General features: G+C 32.6%; 1 protein-coding gene and 1 long non-coding RNA gene across 3 annotated transcripts; both read right to left on the reverse strand.

Moving 5' to 3' along the window:
* Positions 1-795: 795 nt before the first annotated feature.
* On the reverse strand, positions 796-5,516 carry LOC108472818 (ATP-dependent DNA helicase Q-like 1). The gene is made up of 10 exons (XM_017774376.2): positions 5,325-5,516; positions 4,749-5,110; positions 4,394-4,645; positions 3,969-4,132; positions 3,741-3,837; positions 3,611-3,654; positions 2,527-2,641; positions 2,086-2,439; positions 1,448-1,672; positions 796-1,376 (listed from the first exon to the last, which is right to left on the reverse strand). Exons 1-10 carry the CDS (start codon positions 5,437-5,439, stop codon positions 1,269-1,271), a joined length of 1,836 nt encoding a protein of 611 aa, XP_017629865.1. The 5' UTR covers positions 5,440-5,516; the 3' UTR covers positions 796-1,268.
* A 2,706-nt stretch (positions 5,517-8,222) lies between these two features.
* LOC108472528 (uncharacterized) lies at positions 8,223-10,021 on the reverse strand. Of its 2 annotated transcripts, none has more exons than XR_008273771.1 (2): positions 9,439-10,021; positions 8,223-9,345 (listed from the first exon to the last, which is right to left on the reverse strand). It is a non-coding gene; the product is annotated as an uncharacterized LOC108472528 (long non-coding RNA). The 2 variants fall into 2 exon arrangements; XR_008273770.1 differs by having other exon boundaries at positions 9,435-10,021.
* Between the last annotated feature and the right edge of the window lie 5,104 nt (positions 10,022-15,125).

Below are 15,125 nucleotides of genomic sequence, written 5' to 3' on the forward strand. Positions count from 1 at the left end.
TGTTATTTTAGTTAATAGTTTAACAACTATTGTCTAAGTCGAGACTGAAATTTCAAAATCTTTAAAAATATAAAGACTAAAAAAATGGCCAATTAGAGAATAATGACTAAATCCTCAATTTTTGCATAGCACAAGACTAATAACTAAATTTGACCTATCAAATTTAACTGATATTGTTTAGATTAAAATTGAAATTTCAAAATTCAAAAAATATAAAAAAGAAAATTAACCAAATTCAAGCAACCTATAATTATACAAGGGTTAATAGCAAAACTTGACCCATTGTTTTGTATATTTCACCCAAAAACAAATATACTTTAACTGAATCAAAATATTTACAACCGAACAAAAAAAATTAAAACTGAAATGTGAAATGTAATGAAAAATACCTTATTCACGTGATTGGTTTATTCTTTATGAAGTTAAATTTCCTTTATTTAAATTTTGTTGTTCTTCCGCTTTCTTTAAAACCTTTGGCCCTTTGCAAGTTTATATTTGCAAAGCTTAAAAATTGTGAAATGGTAGTGCCACTGTGCCATTTCCATTGCAGGAACTGTGTTTGTCCTTGTAAGAAAAGAAGCAGAAAACAAACTATTAACTTACACTATTTAATTCATAAGTTGAAGCATGCAATTGCAAATGTGCAATACAACTACATGTCATTCTGTTTTGTTCAATGCTGTTAAGATTCCTATCCTAAGATTTTCTTATCCTTTTTTGCCTGGTTTCTCCGACAACCAAAAAGGCCCAAAACCAACTAACCTATAAAAATAAACCCTTTATTTTTTGTCAAACTTTTCAACCAAAATTTATTATTTTTATTTATCAAAAAGTTTAGGTTAATAGACAAGTTTTTACAATTTTAAGCAAAGGGGTTAGTCTTTTAGGCACATGATTATGTAACAACAATATAGGGTGGTTGACATGTCAATTTCAATGTCAAACAACAATACATAATCTCTCTTAATTGAAGGAATCCTTCCCTGTGAATGTGCTGTGCTGAATGAACCAGAAACCCTACAAAAGACAGACCATGTTTGTGGCTGTTGTTTTCATTGGCTGGGCGCAATAGCAACATTATCATTAGTCGTAGCATACCTCCGGTGGGTCTCTCAATTATACGCTAAACATACCTCAGCTGTAGGACTTGAAACATGTTTTTCCATTTAACCTCAAAATCACGACAAATTCATGCAATAAAAGATCATTTCTTCATCCAAATTGAGAAGGTAAGGGAAGGAAATAAAAAACCTTCATGCCTATGGTCATTAGGAAGTTCTGAGACAATTATCACAAGGGTTTGAACCGTTTTTACAAGCTTTTCTGTCAAAAGACTCTCCAAAGTGTTCGAGTAAGATTTTTCTCCGGCATTCATCCTAGAAAAGATGAGTTTCAGCGTAAGTTATGGTATCAAGAGAAAATAAAAGAAAAAGGGTCACTGACAAACCTTGAGTTCACAGTACTGCCGCATTTTCTGAGCTTGAGCCATGGCTGCTTTAAAGCTTTGGCTCTTGCAACCTTGCCCGTTTCGTAACATGCATACAACCCGACTGAAATCCTTCTTCTGGTATAAAGCAATGCATACAGCACTGCAATTATCTCTTCCAGCCCTCCCGGACTCTTGATAATAACTTTCAATTGATTTGGACATTGTGTTGTGCACAACGAAACGCTGAAAATAGTTTTATAAGAAAAAGAATAAATAAACTCTATTTAAAAAACTAATGAAACATAAAGATGTATTTTAATATCAACTACCATAAATCAGGTGCAATTATTTTAATTACAATGTTATATAGCTACAAACGTGAAAATAACTGGAACGATCAAAGCAAAAACAGTAATTAGGTTAAATGTCGTGTTGAATTTTATTTTAAAAATTGACTAGACTGGTTGATGAATGTAATTATGATTGTATAAAGCATAGATAGTTTTCCCATATAAATCAGTCACCTACCAAATAAAAATTTCCCCCATAATGCACTGTCTAATATGGTCCAATTACACAACCGGAAATGTGCACAGCCTAGTTTATAAAATTTATAGGCATGATAGAGTTAAATTGTAAATCTTATCTGGACTTACAACATCTGGTTTGTCGATTCCCATCCCGAAAGCAATAGTTGCGCATACAATCTGGACCTCTCCATCAAACCATTTCTTCTGAACAGTTACTCTTTGTTGAGAAGCCAAACCAGCATGGTAATATACTGTTTTAATCTTGCATTTCTCATTCAGAAAATTTGAAACCTCAGCACATTCATTTTTTGAAAGGCAATATACAATCCCACATTGATTCTTAAAACGATCTTGCAGAAGCTGACCAAGTTGTTTTAATGAATCCTTAGCCTTCCCAATCACCTCATACTTCAAATTGGATCTATCAAAGCTTGTCTTGAGGACTAAAGCATTAGGAATTCTCAACGCTTTAAGAATATCCTGCAAAGCACCAATGGAGACAAAACGAAAACTTATTGTTTAATTTATTCAACAATTAAAAGAAAAGCCCAACTTAACTTTAAGTACCTCACGGACTGAATGGGTGGCTGTGGCCGTCAATGCTGTCACTGGAACATTCGGAAAATGCTGCTTAAGACATCCTAGTCCTCTGTAGTCTGGACGAAAATCATGACCCCACTGGCTGGAAAGAATTTAAAGCTCGTAATTTTCTTGTTATAATAAATTAATATAACAAATTGCATAGTTTGATCATTGATTTTCGCTGCTAAGGCACATAATGTTTATCAGCCAGGGATACAGTTGGCCAGGGATGTATTGCTTACTATGTAACATAATGCTAGTCATAGCAAGCTTTGTAGGATGCAGGTTGGTTATTCTAAAAAGAATCTCACTCATGATTCCTCCATCCAAAAAAAAAAAAAGAAAGCACATAAAGAAACAAACTATAAAAGGCCGACATAATTTGTTCATGATGTGGTCTTTTACACAGAAACAGAAGAATTAGGCTTATGCAGACAATCAGCAGTCAAACATAGAGTTCCTACACAACTCTTTCATCTCAGCTAGGGCCATCTCGGATGCCATAAAAGCCTTGGTGTCAAGTTAAATAGAGAAAATATACAAATGCAGTCAATGGCTGAGAAACATGGATAATCAGCTTGGAAAAAAAATTGTATTTGGCAAATATCAAAAAACACTTACACCTACTAATTTTTTGACTATGATAATTTGAGATACATTTTCTTTCGAGTTTGGTTCCCATGAGATATTCACTTTTCATAGACTCTTACTTTTCTATAACCACAATAGTATACCAAGTTGTGTATTATCAAATCTCCGACTTACACCAATTGTTAGGTCTTTGGACCTTGCACAAATGTTTGGTATTTGGATCATGTCAGAGCATGGTTTGATGCATGCAGAAACCACATAGCAATCAGTGAGCTGAGTTGATTTGAGTTTTGAAAATATTTTACAAGAGGCCTTGAACAGTTCACAAGTTATGTACCATATGCATATCAAACATGGGAGGAATAAAGCTTCTTACATGACATATATTTTAAGAATAGAATCAAATATCAAAATATGCACGTCAAAACCATCAATAATAACCCAAATTTCTGTAGTATAAACCAAGAAAAGGGCAAACCTCACACAATGTGCTTCATCAACAGCAAAACCTGCCAATTGTCCCTACATGAGAGAAGAAATTACAATAGCAACTAAAAATTTCAAAGCTTAACAGGTTTACATTCATTTAGTAAGAATGTAAAACTCACCTTTCTATGCAAGCATTTCAATACCTCAAGAAATGATTGGTTTCCAGCAACCCTTTCTGGAGTCACATATAAAAGCTTGCATGATGGATTATCTTTTCTACAAGCACAAAAAGAAAACATAAATAGGAAAAGAAATAGCTAGACCAAAAACCTTTTCAGTGATCACTGTATCTATAAATTCAGAAAAAAGAAAAAGAAAGATATTTCCTAGCCAAAAAAATAACTTGCCTTAGCTCATGCAGGACAGCTGCTGCTTGAGAAGCAGTTTGTTGAGAATTCAAAAATGTAGCAGGTATTCCAAACTTAAGGTTCAGTGTAACTATTTGATCCTGAATTAGAGATAGTAAAGGAGAAATGACCAGTGTAACACCAGGTTTCAAGGTCGCCGGAAGCTAAACAAAACATAAGATACATCACAATGTTGAAAATAAAGATAAAAACTAACTCAACTAGCCAAAACAAATAAATAAGTAACAAAAATAAAACAAACGAAGCAGGTCTGCCCTATCCAAGTATCCAAATAAAATCCCAGCATTATCCAAGTGTATATTATTCAGTTGCAGCAGTAAAGGTCAGATCTTTCACCTGATTACTTCTGAAACTTTACAAATTTAATAGAGATAGTTCACAATTATCATCTTTAGAGATTTGACCTGATAACAGAGACTTTTACCACCCCCGGTAGGCATGAGAATGAAGCAATCTCGCTTAGCCAGAGATGCTTTACAAGCCTGACGCTGCAATGCTCGAAATGATCTGTTACCAAAGATAACAACATTTGCTAATTCAACGTCATCCAAAGCCTGTAATTCATCATAACTCAGAGTCCCATTGCCACCCATTGACGTGCTGAAGAACTGTTTTTGTCCAGAAATTGAACCTCCAGTCACACTACTCCTACAGTCCTTCAAAATCAAGCCAACTAATTCAGTATCTTCAAGTGTCTTAACTTTAACAAGAAACCAATCATTGTGATTACTAAAAATCTTATAGTGAAAAACTTCTTACCACACGACTACTTTGATCCTGACGAGAAGAGAGGGTCGAAAAGTTACCCTTTTTCTTCGAAATCCAGGCGTCCAAGCTCTCTTCGTCACTGGAAGAATCCAACTCCATCAAATTTGTTTGCTTTTTTCGTTTAGGCGAATCATCTATGACGTTGATGCAGTTTCTCACATTGGTATTACTGTTACTTCTAGTGTTGGGAAGGGCATTTTTGTCAAGCATATTATTCAAAGCTCCACAAGCTTCTGATTCCACAACCTGTAAATCATCATCCCAATCCTCACTATCTTCCATTGTTTCAGCCAACGCCACCAGAAAATCATCTCCACAGTGCTCCACAGTAATAAAATCTCGCCCATCATCACCTTCAGAAATTCAATCAATTTTTAAATCTTGCACTATATATTTACTTGTTCTTCTCTTAATTTCACCCATAATTTTATTTATCATTTAATATTAATAAGAACCATTTCTTTTTTTTTCTATCGAATGAAAGAAAAAAAAAATGAAAGTCGAAAATTGGTTCAAAAATTAACCCAAAATAAGGCAAAAAATGAAAAAAAAAATTATGAGAAGTACCGTAGAGAGAGATCAAACGATCTAAGCTCTTCTTTGCCAATCGTTCGTCAAAACCGAACTCAAGAGCCAGGCTCAGCAACCGAGCTTTCTCCAGCTTGAAATCGTGATCTTCCATTTCCGGATTGACGAGCGGTGAATCTTGCGAGGTTTTTTTCTTTTCTTATTTTAATCAAGGCAGAAGCTAAAATTAAAACTCCCGCGCTATTGAGCTTTTAAACCTAGAATATCCGGCGCCTAATTTGATGTTACGACGTCGTGTTGATACCACAATTTAATTAACATAAATGAAAAGGTTAAAATGTGCTTGAAGTCCCTATACTCTTCATACATTTTTAATGTAGTTTTTCTACTTTTATTTTTAGGATTTAATCTTATTTTTTAAAATTCAAGTTTACTTGTTAACCTATTAAAATTATTCTGTTAAATTCCATGGTGAAATATTTTGAAATAAACAATATTTACTTAGTAGCCTTGTAAACAAAAAAAAAAAATGGTGTTGAGATGAATTTGAATTTAATAGAAGAATCTTAGCAATGTTAACAATTGGACTTACATTTTAAAATTAGAAAAATTAAAAATTAAATTTCTTAAAATAAGAGTAAAATATTGATTTCAAATTTATAAAGAATAAAGAGACTTAAAGTATATTTTAACCAAATAAAATGTTAACCTATGTCATATTAAATTATGTTTCCATAAAAAATCACTAGATTATGCCCCATGACTTGAATGAAACTAAATTCTTGATGTGAATTTTTGTTATCGGCTTTAAATCGATAAAAATAAAAAATACCGTTACAATAATATATATCTTTTAATAAAAAAATTTAAACCTTTAATATTGTTAACTCGTAATATTAGTTCAGCCAATAACATTATTATTAAAGATAATAAAATTTGCATATGATAGATATGTGCTATATTTCGCATTACAATTTTTACTTGTCAAGTAAAACTTAAATAGAAGAAAAATACAGCCACTTGCACTATTAGGAACTTGAAAAGTGCAATTTGCTCACCGGTATCTTATCAAATTTAATAAAATTAACTAGCAACAACTCTAAGTAAGTTGACAACTTATTAGCTTGTATTAAAAACATCAAGATAGTTCGCATGTCAATTCACAAGACAGCTCGCGTCTTGTGTATCCGTGAGTCTATTCGTATTTTGACAATCCACCAAATGGTTCGCACTTGGATTGTCTTCAAGAAATTTCGCCATCCTTCTCACATTTGGACTATTCGTCAAATGACTTATGCTTAGATTGCTCGTCAGGTTGCTCAAACTTGGACTGTTCGCCAGATTGTAAGCTTTTGCATAATTGATCATCTCGTAACAGCGGTTACATATGAAATTGCATTGACCAAATTTCTTCAAATGACCACGATAAAGAATGCTGAGAAGTTCATTGGAGAACTAAACTTCAACTAGATAAAATTCTTCCAATGAAAATGCACCCACAAAGTAACTCACGAAGGATGATGTCCAAGATAGGTGCTCCTTTTGCGGCAACCACCCCAAAAGCATTGAACATATCCTTAGGGATTGCCCTTCACGAAACAATGGAGGAAAGAATGGTTGTATGGAAACCTATGTACCAAAGTCTAGATTCATAGGAATAAAGTTGTGGCAATTGGTCTTCACTCATATGCTATGGGAAATATAGCTATGGCACAATGGTATTATCTTTGGAAGAAGTCTGTAGTTAATCAAGCTCTTTATCGAACTGATGGATACTTTGCTCTATAGTCGACCATTTTGAGAAGACTCTTACACTTCTTTGTTCCTATTACCTAGAAAGCCACCAAGAGAGATAGGATGAAACTCAACTCTTATGGGTCATTAGTAGCAAACCTCGAAAAAGTAGGTGTTGAGGCCCTCATACGAGATCGTAATGGTAACTGGATTATACGCTCCTACAGGCATATCCATTGCCAATATGTTGAGGCAGAGCTCGGGGAACTCTGAGATGGACTCGAGTTAGCTATGGACTTGAACATTGATAAACTTGAAATTGAAGATGATGTTACCACTGCTATTAGCTTGCTCTCAACCAACTACAACACTAATATTCTTTTATCTACTTTGGCTGATGATTATAGGATGCTGCTAATTTCTATCCAGTTTAGGACTCTCACATGAATTATGTAATTGAAGTCCTTTAATTATACTTATCTAGATTTATTAATTACACACATTTGTGATTATAAAGTAATTACACGTAAACAAATGACTTTTCAAATAATAATTAAAAAGCTAATTCAAGTACTTGTTAATAGTTGAGCAAAAATAAAATTAATAAATTATGGTATGTAACAAATATATTAATAAAAATAGATATTAAAAATAAATTGATGGGTGATATCAATTCAATCAACACTTTAAATATAAATAATCACTTTTATTTGTCTCATGTCTCATTTTACTCACTTATATTTGAAATTTTACGTTTTAGTCGCTTACATTGTGTTGTAACATTTTAACCATTGAGCTGTTAATTGCCGTTAACAGTGTAACGGTAAGCTAACATGACACATTAAATCATCATTCATGGAAAACATAAAAAAGACTACATTCAAAGAAATGAAAAGAGGAGGAAAACAGAGGGAGAAGAGAATGGAAAATAAAGAAAAAAAGAAAGTTAAAAAGCATAAAAGGAAAAAATTAAATTGCTCAAAATAAAAATATATATATAGGGACTAATTGTAGAATTTATTTGAAAATTTTATTTGAAATGATAATTTAACGTACCACATTAACTTACCGTCACACTATTAATGACTAAAATGTAAGTAACTAAAATGTAAACCAAGACAAATAAAAGTGATTATTTTTATAGTTTATCTTTAAATATAATATAGAAATATTATATATTTCTTCAAATTAATAAACAATGTATTTGTTACAGGTAATTTTAACTTATATATAAACATAGATTAAGCAAACCCTTAAGGTAACGAATACAACTATGCCTTTCTTTATTAGAGACCAAAAAAAAAAGGTAAAATTAATATTAACCATCGAAGCCTAAATAGTCATGAACCAACCTTTCATTCATTCCTCCACCTCTCTTTTCCGTAATCAAAGGAGCTTTCATTATCATCCTCTTATCTCTTCTTCTCAACTAAAAAAGCTTGAAAAAGAAGAAGAAAAAGAAAACCAAGAGAGAGCAAAGAAAGGGTTTGGGGGCATCAATTGATGGATGAGTTTCGGCCCTCATCCTACCAAGTATACGGTGGTGGCGATGGCGGTCGAAACCTCGAAATCATAGATGGCAACGTGTTGAAATACGTGCATAAGCCTTGCTACGCTTCAACTTACCCTCCTTCCTTTGATCATCATCATCAAAAACAGACTGTTCCTAAGAAGAAAAAGAAGTCATCGTCTCTTTCAATCAAGTCATGGTGGAATGATCCAAAGATGAAAAGGAAGATGAGACTTACGGGCTATAAAATGTACGCCATTGAAGGGAAGATCAAAACTTCTTTGAAGAAAGCACATAAGTGGATCAAGAAGAAGTATCGTAGTATCGTGCATGGTTACTAATATATGAGAGTGGGAGATATATATGTTTGATCATAAAGAAAACACAAGTATTTTCCATTTTTTTTTTTTTGTGTTCTTGCTTTGATGTGCCTCGTTTTATATTTTTTATTTTTTTCTTCGTTGCTGTTGCTGCACTTTTTAGACCACTTGTAATAGAAAAAAAAATTTATGTGTTTTCTTTGGTTATTTTCTTTCATGAAGAACTTGTAACGTGTTGCATGATGAAAATATATGAACAATATATTGAAATTATTCACATGTAACCCCTAATCATGAGTCCATGAATTTAATATGTTTTTCTAACCGTACAACGAAGTACATACTAACTCAAGTTAATTACTATTTAATAATAATAATAATTATACTAGAAGTCATAAATGAGAGATTACCTGTAAATTAAAAGAGTTGAATCGGAACGATGGAGACCACCAGAACTACCCTTACCCAAGATAAGTTTTGATGCTGCTTTTCAAAGCTATACAAAGAAATCATGCTCAGGGATAGTGGGCAAAAATTCAGAAGGGTCGATTTTGGGTTCGAGAATGATTATCAACAATCACGTACTTACTCCTTTCGCGGCAGAAGCGCTTGCATGCCTCCAGACAATTCAAGTGGGCCTTTATCTGGGTTCCCTTACTATAGTAAGGAAACTACATGCACAAAACGAAGATGGATCTGTCATTAGTGCGTATATTACAGATGCAAAATCTTTGAGCGAAATCTATGACACATGTATTTTTAAACATGTACTAAGGAAAGAGAACGGATTGGCACATCTCCTAGTTACGGAAGGGATTTGAAGGGGCGAAACAACTTATCTGGTGGATAGGGTGCCTTTGTTTGCTGCTAGTGCGGTGGAAAAGGATAGGCGGAGGTCAGACCCGTCGAATTAGCTGTTGATGGCTGTGATTGCTCGAGAGATAGAGGTCTTCGGATTTTGCATTTTCTGAAAGAGACAGTTTGTTTTCCTAATAGGCTCCTGTGGTTGAGCTCATTAAATCGGCTAGGTTCTCTTTGGTTTTATCGAAGAGATGCTTTTATTTTCTAGGAAATTGTTAGTTTTTCTTTATCTTCTATTAACTATTATTGTTATGTTTTTTTTTTAACCCTATTAATAAATGAAATTCAGCCTTTTCTTCAAAAACTCAACTAGGGATGAAGCTATACCATTTGGTTTAGGGATGAGATAAAATTTTAAAATTTTGAGTGAGGAAGCTAAAAATTTTATTTTAAAAAGGTTTAAATTATATTATTTTTTATTTTTTAGGGTTCATATATATTTTTTCATTTATTTAAATAATTAAAAATTTTAAATTAATGATTAATACTTAGGACTATTAATTAAAAATGCCCATTCCTCTCTCAACCCAACTTCAATTACTAATTTAAAATTGCATGGTATATATACTAAACCAACTTTAGAAATGAGGTATAGCTTACCCTTGAGTAGACTTGATAATGACTCGACCCGAAGGTTTGCCCGAAATGTGAGAGAGTTTAGGTAAAAATATAGATTCGAAAAATTGGTTTGGACAAAAAAAAGTCTCATTTAAAAAACAGAGTAGGCCTCGGGTAAGGCATTTTTGGCCCTGCCCAACCCGAATTCACTAAAGGATAAAAAAATCTGCTCTTTTTTTTTTTTGTTTTTGACTGTTATTTTCTTGTTATTTTCTCCCTATTTTGCTACCATTTTACTATTATATTGCTGCTATTTTGTTATTACTGTTTGGATATTGTATAAAACTTATTTTATTATTAATTTTGTTATTATTTTAAAGGCATTTGTTAATTTTGTTATTATTTTAGAGACATTTACTTGTTAAGTTGCATCTATCTTAGCGTTAATTAAATCTACATATTTTTAAAATTTATTTTCAATTTGTTGGGAAATATTTAGTTTGATGTTTTTAGTATTTTGATGTATTATATATATTTAAAATTATATAAAAATAATATAAAAATTAATAAGGAGGGACGGGTTGGGGCTTAGGTTTTATCATTTTTATTCGGTTGGGCTTGGGCAAAATTTTTAGCCCATTTTTTTTCGGGGCGGCCCGGCCCGATCCAAGAATGAGCCTAAATTTTAGTTGAGCCCAAATTAACCCGCCCAAATTTATGAGCACCTCTACCCTTGAGTATGTTACAAGGCTTTAAATTTTTTTGGTTTACGATGAAAATGTGTTTGAAAATTAAATTAATAGAATTTAAATGTGAAAAATTAAATTTATCTAAAATTAGAATCAAATTGATAAAATATATAAGTATTGAGAATTAAATGTGTCAATTATACCAATTAATAAAGGCCGCATACGAAAAAGTGATCACAACAGAACCAATCAAAAACATTATTGGTGAAATTGAAAGTTTTTGTACTTTAATGACTAAAAAAAAAATACGCTAATAATTAAGTGAATAATGGTTAGTTTACCCTTAGAACAATTCAAATGATACGATCCAAAATTAAAATACTGTAAAACTAGAAAAAAAAATATTCAAGGATATATATGTGGAGGTGTTCAAGCTTTGGTTAAAACCGAATTAACAGATCGAACCGGTCTAATTCGGTTAATCGGTGATGACCAAACTTAGTTCGGTCGGAGGTCGGTTAATGATTTTTTCGAATTTCAGTTATCGGTTAATTTAGTTTGAAATCTGGTAATTAACCGAATTAACCAAACTTAATAATTATGTAGTATTTCAAGACTTAAAATTTCGGTTAACTTTCACGACAAATGAACATTATTAATGTATTTTTTTATATGGTTTATACTTGTTTCAACCAAAAGACAAGAACATATAAATTTTGGTTAATTCGGACTGACCAATTTAACCAAAATTATTTCGATTCGGTTAATGATTAAAGGATTATACAGTTTGATTAATTCGATTAATGCTATTTCAGTTATGTTAATAACCAAAATATTTCTGGTTTGCAGCTACCATTTTAGTCACTTTTTCTTCCCTGTTTGTCATCCTTCCTCTTTATTTAGGGTCACAATATTAGCTTATGGATGGCATATATCTCCAGTGCATAGGTAAGTCCACTATAAATGATGCTTAACAGTAATCTCAGCTTAACACTCGTTAAAGAAGCCCATCTCAGAATCTCTCTTAGACATAAGAGTTCAGCAGACATCTTGTCTTTTGATGACAAACATTTCCAAACATATATCTTCAAGAGTTTAGTTGTTTATTTTTTAGAGGATTTCAATAAATTATTGGTCTAAAAAATAAGTATGAAAAATAAATCTGGTTTTTTAATTTAGCAAACTTTTCTTACGACGAAGATGTTTATCAACATGGATAAAGTTGTTTAAGGAGATGAGACTTTTGGTATAAGAAGTAAAGTAGAAGAACAAATTCTTTGTAGGACTGAATATTTCCTTCTAATTCAATCTTTTCCATAGTATCTGTCGGTAAATGGTAGCAAGACACTCTTTTTCTGTGCCAAATGAATAATACTTGTAAGAAAATACAACTGTTTAATTTGGGAAAAAACTTAAGACGATAGATCTAAACCCAATTCCCCTCAATATGACTGTCATTATCTCTATTAGAGACATTAGAAACCCATTTATAAACCATTGGTTCCCTAAAAAACAAAAGCCAACATGTTAGCCAACCCCCCATCACTAACAGGTTTATCCATGAATGAGGTTCTCTTGGATGAGGATGACGCACTGTATGAATTTCTTCACTCTCCATAGAAAACATCAGTATAGATATCTAACTAGGAGAAGGGGGAGGAGGGGCCTTTTTTTCCCTGTTTGTGGTTTTCTTCAAGTGTGCTGGGTGAGCTTCTTTTCTCTTTTTCTTGAATTTGTTTTGTTTTCTATGTTTTTCTTGTGTTATCAAAATATTAAGAACAAAAGTTAGTCATTTGAGTGCACAATGTTGAATATGACTTATATTTCAGTCAAATTTAAAAAATAATCTTTCAGTTAAACTCTATTTATTTGTTTCAATCAAACTCTGATTAGTCTAGATTATTTTATTATTATTTGACCTATGAATTTAGCCTATAAATAGGCTCTTTTACAACCATAGAAAATACACCTATTAGATATTAGAACTCATAACACATTTAGAGAATTTTGTGTTTACGTTTTGAGGATTCTTTATTTTCGAATTTTCAGGGTTTAATTTTTATCTCCATCTTTTGTACTTTTCGTTCTTTTTCTATTATAGTAAAATTATATTTACTCGTGCTTTTTTATCCTCTTTGGAGGGATTTTTTCAAGTTAAATTTGTGTGTTTAATTACTCAATTATTTCGCTATTTTTTTACTTGTTGCTTAATTAGATCGATCCCAACAAATGGTATCAGAGCTAATTCAATTTTCATAGACCAGCCCATTCAAAGATGGCAACAACAAGGTTTGAAATTGAGAAATTCGTTGGTGAGACAAATTTCAATCTGTGACAAGTTCGGATGATGGTAATTCTAGTTCAAACTGGCTTGAAAAAGGTTGTTATCGGGAAAAAGCCTAAGAATCTAAATCAAACAGAATAGGAAGAGCTTAATGAAAAGACCTTGTCTGCAATCCAGTTGTGCCTCGCGAATACGGTATTACAGGAGGTATTGATGGATAAAATCTCATTTGCCTTATGGAAAAAGGTTAAAAACTCTTTATGCGACTAAGTCTCTAGCTAACAGTTTAGTGTTGAAACAACGTTTCTTTATGTTTTGCATGAACGAATGTGAGCTTCTTAGAGATCACATCAGTTAATTCATTACTCTTTTAAATGATTTAAAGAACGTTGAGGTTCATATTGATGATGAAGATCAGGCTATGCTATTATTGTGCTCTTTACCCCTTTCATACAAGTCTTTCAAAGAGACCCTGATTTATAACAAAGACAAACTCTCATTCAAAGATATGAAGGGTCATTTGTTGAATAAAGACAAACTCGACAATGAGTTTTGTTTGGATAACAAGACAGATAAGCAAGCTTCCGTTTTGGTAGCATCAAAGAAACGAGACAAAAGATGTCGCTATTGTAAAAAGTTAGGTCACGTCAAAGCAGATTCTTACAATAAACTGCGAAATAAAAGAGCTGTTGAAAGTAACGAGAAAGATGTAGTTGGTGCTACTTTTGGTCAATGAAAGCAGTGATGATTTCTTGTTAGTGTTAACGAGCGATAACTCCAAGCTTATGTCTGAATGGATCCTAGATTCAGGATGTTCTTTCCACATGTGTCCCAATAGAGAATGGTTCTCCACATATAGTTCGGTTGAAGGTGGAGTTGTGCGCATGGGAAACTATTCATCTAGTAAGATAATTGGTATTGGTACTGTTAAAATTAGGATACACGATAGGACGATTAGGACACTCTCAGATGTCAGTTATGTACCAAATTTACGAAAGAATCTCATCTCCTTGAGTATTTTAGACTTGAAAGGATGCAGAATCAATATCAAGTCGAGCGACATTAAAGTATCTTGTGAAGCTCTCGTTTTGTTGAAAGGTAAAAGAACCGACAGTTTTTATATTCTGGAAGGTTCTATAGTAACCGGTGAAATCAGACGTCCCTCATCTGTTACGGAGTTGAAGCCAACTCGTTTGGAGCGGAGGCAACTTGGACATAGGAGGGAAAAAGGTATGACCATTTCATTGAAGAGAGGTTCTCTTTTGGATGCAGGTTTTGAAAAGTTAGGGCACTGTGTTCGTGAAAATCAAACTTGGGTTAATTTTGATTTGGCAGTGTACAAGTCAAAGGCTAGAAGTCTTCTAGTTTCTAAGCACAGATTCAACTCAGTTAATTCCCTGCATAGTTCATGGTAGGCTCGTTGCAAGCTTTGGCAAAGATGACGTTATGGAAATATGAATCAAGGTGGAGATTTGTTGAGTATGACTCCTATTTCAGTCAAACTTGAGAAATATGAGTCAAGGTGGAGATTTGTTGAGTATGACTCCTATTTCAGTCAAACTTGAGAAATAATCTTTCAGTTAAACTCTGTTTATTTGTTTCAATCAAACTCTGATTAGTCTAAATTATTTTATTATTATTTGATCTATGAATTTAGCCTAAGCTCTTTTACAACCTTAGAAAATACACTTATTAGAGATTAGAACTCATAACACATTTAGAGAATTTTGTGTTTATGTTTTGAGGGTTCCTTGTTTTCGAGTTTTCGGGGTTTAGTTTTTATCTCCACCTTTTGTACTTTTCGTTTTTTTGCCATTATAGTAAAATTATCTTTACCTGTGGTTTTTTATCCTCTTTGGAGGGGTTTTTCCACAATAAATTTGT

The sequence above is a fragment of the Gossypium arboreum genome, chromosome 11 (genome assembly GCF_025698485.1).
Source record: "Gossypium arboreum isolate Shixiya-1 chromosome 11, ASM2569848v2, whole genome shotgun sequence".
NCBI lineage: Eukaryota > Viridiplantae > Streptophyta > Magnoliopsida > Malvales > Malvaceae > Gossypium > Gossypium arboreum.